This window comes from Bidens hawaiensis, unplaced genomic scaffold (assembly GCF_021521415.1).
Source record: "Bidens hawaiensis isolate Kalapana, Puna unplaced genomic scaffold, B.hawaiensis_p1.1 tig00024231_1, whole genome shotgun sequence".
NCBI lineage: Eukaryota > Viridiplantae > Streptophyta > Magnoliopsida > Asterales > Asteraceae > Bidens > Bidens hawaiensis.
Window position 1 is genome coordinate 106,097 of NW_027493809.1, and position 2,596 is coordinate 108,692.

General features: G+C 35.4%; 1 protein-coding gene across 1 annotated transcript; it reads left to right on the plus strand.

Moving 5' to 3' along the window:
- Positions 1 to 2,151, plus strand: LOC143568807 (UV-B-induced protein At3g17800, chloroplastic-like). Its single transcript, XM_077054866.1, has 3 exons — positions 1 to 143; positions 1,009 to 1,265; positions 1,338 to 2,151. Exons 1-3 carry the CDS (start codon positions 3 to 5, stop codon positions 2,149 to 2,151), a joined length of 1,212 nt encoding a protein of 403 aa, XP_076910981.1. The 5' UTR covers positions 1 to 2.
- The last annotated feature ends 445 nt before the right edge of the window (positions 2,152 to 2,596 follow it).

Consider the following 2,596-nt stretch of genomic DNA (forward strand, 5'->3'; position numbering starts at 1 on the left):
ATATGCAAGTCTCCGGCGGCGTATTCACCGACGTGACGGCAACAATCTTCTATCCGTCTCCGAGTCCTCATAGGTCCCCTGACTTCCGGCACCTCCACACCTTTTCCGACTTCAAATCACTTCCCTCGCTCGGCTTCCTCAGAGTACGTAACGTTATACTTAATCGTTGCATTTAATTTCCGTACGCGTAACGTTTTGATATTTATTTAGTGTCAAGTAACAACGCCAAGTGCATGTTACGTACGGTAGTTGTGAGCGTCAAATTCAGTTAGTTGAATTGATGCAAATTTATGTAATTAGGATATACTTTCGTATATAATCATCATCATCATTCGTATCCAGTATAGTATATGATAGATGTCATCTATTTATGTTCATGTACAGAGATTAGTTTTTATTTATGGTTAATCTGTATGAAATTGATTGATTATGAATGAACTTGATTCAGTTAGCTAAATTGAAGGTCGTTGATTTGAAATTTCAGATTCTCAGATGCAAACTTGTATACTTTGGGTTAGACTTTCGTATATCGTAGTTATATTTCATTTATAATTGATGTGAGTTTGTTGTTTTAATTTAGTATAGAGACTAGTTTTTGGTTAATCTGAAGGAGTTTGATTCTTTAGTTAAATTGAAGCTTATTGATTTCAAATACAGATTCTCAGATGCAGAGTTATATAATTAGGTTATACTTTCGAATTCATATTTATGCTTTGTGTATGATTGATGTGAATTTGTTAAGTTAACTTAGCACATAGACTAGTGTTTTGGTTAATTTGAATGAACTTGATTCACTTAGATAAATTGAAGCTCATTGATTTCAAATTCAGATTCTCAGATGCAAAGTCATATAATTAAGTATACTTTCGCATTTATACTTATGTTTCGTGTATGATTGATGTGAGTTTGTTAAGTTAATTTAGTACAGAGATTAGTTTTTTTGGTTAATCTGTATGAACTTGATTCAATTTAGATGAAACAAGACGTTGATAATTCTATGAATGACAGGGCTCTAGAGTTGAACCATCTCGAGCAAGGAGTTTTATAGCAAAGGCATCATCAGGTGCTCCTGGTTCAGGTCATGATTTGGCTCCAGTAGCACCGGTTAAGTTTGAGACCCCGGTTGGTCAGCTCCTAGAACAAATCCTGCAAACACATCCTCACCTGCTCCCTGCTGCCATTGATCAACAGCTCAAAAACCTTCAAAACGAGAGAAATGCCCAAAAACAAGAATCTGCTTCTTCAACTGCAGACAGCCTTTACAAGTAAGTAATTTTATATTTTAACCTGGTAGTCCATAACTTGTTATTTAATATGTAGCAGTCATGAAATTTCAGGAGAATAGCTGAAGTGAAAGAAAAAGAAAGACAAAAGGCATTAGAAGAAATAATATACTGTTGGATAGTTCACAAATTTATAGAAAAAGAAATATCAATGATCCCAAAAGTAGAATCCACCTCAGATCCAACTGGTCGGGTCGATTTCTGGCCAAACCAAGAAACGAAGTTGGAATCCTTGCACTCAGCCGAAGCACTAGAGATGATTCGAAACCATGTAGACCTAGTCATAGGTGACCGGTTAGTGGGCCCGTTACAGTCCATTGTTGAGATCAGCAAGATCAAACTTGGAAAATTATATGCTGCTTCAATCATGTATGGATACTTCTTGAAACGCGTTGATGAAAGGTTTCAACTTGAGAGGTCTATGAACACGCTCCCGGAAGATTTTAAGAAGTCGGGCTATGTGGAGCCACCGGTCCCACAAAGCCCGTTTTGGGATCCGGATTCACTGATCCAGATCCAACCCGAGTATGATGAAGATGAGGGCTTTGTTTCTTATGATGACAATGATGGTAAATCATATAAGTTAAGATCATATGTGATGTATTTGGACGCCGAGACACTTCAGAGATACGCAACAGTTAGATCAAAGGAAGTGATTTCTTTGATAGAAAGGCAAACTCAGGCTTTGTTTGGAAGGCCTGATATTAAGATTTCAGAAGATGGTTCGTTGGGTGCCGCTAACGATGAAATTGTTTGTTTGACGTTTTTGGGTTTGACAATGCTGGTTCTTGAGGCGGTTGCTTTCGGGTCGTTTTTGTGGGACGCAGAAAATTATATGGAATCCAAGTACCAGTTTTTGAAAAGCTGACAACATTCTGTAATTCATACCTAACTTTTTGTATTTATAGACTGTTGATTTGTTTGTAATTTTACTAGTCTTGAGGCCTGTGTATTACACGAGCAATTGATAAAAAAATTTAAACTTTAACCATTAAGTGAAATACAATCAATAAAATGATCATATATTGTTAATACATTAAAATTACAGAAATTACATAATTAAGATTACACAAATATGTTATAAATAAGTAAAACCTTCCTTGTACACTACATTTGTGATTGTATTGGTCGGCATACATTGTTTATCAAAAATCAAAATCTTTAGTTCGTGTCCGCTTATAACTCTTGATAAGGTTACATATAGGTCTGCTTATACTTATGTGTGACAAATAAGGTTTTTCAAGTACATACCAACCCTAGAATGATAATGTATCCATGAAACTAATAAAAAAATATTCATGCACATAAAATAT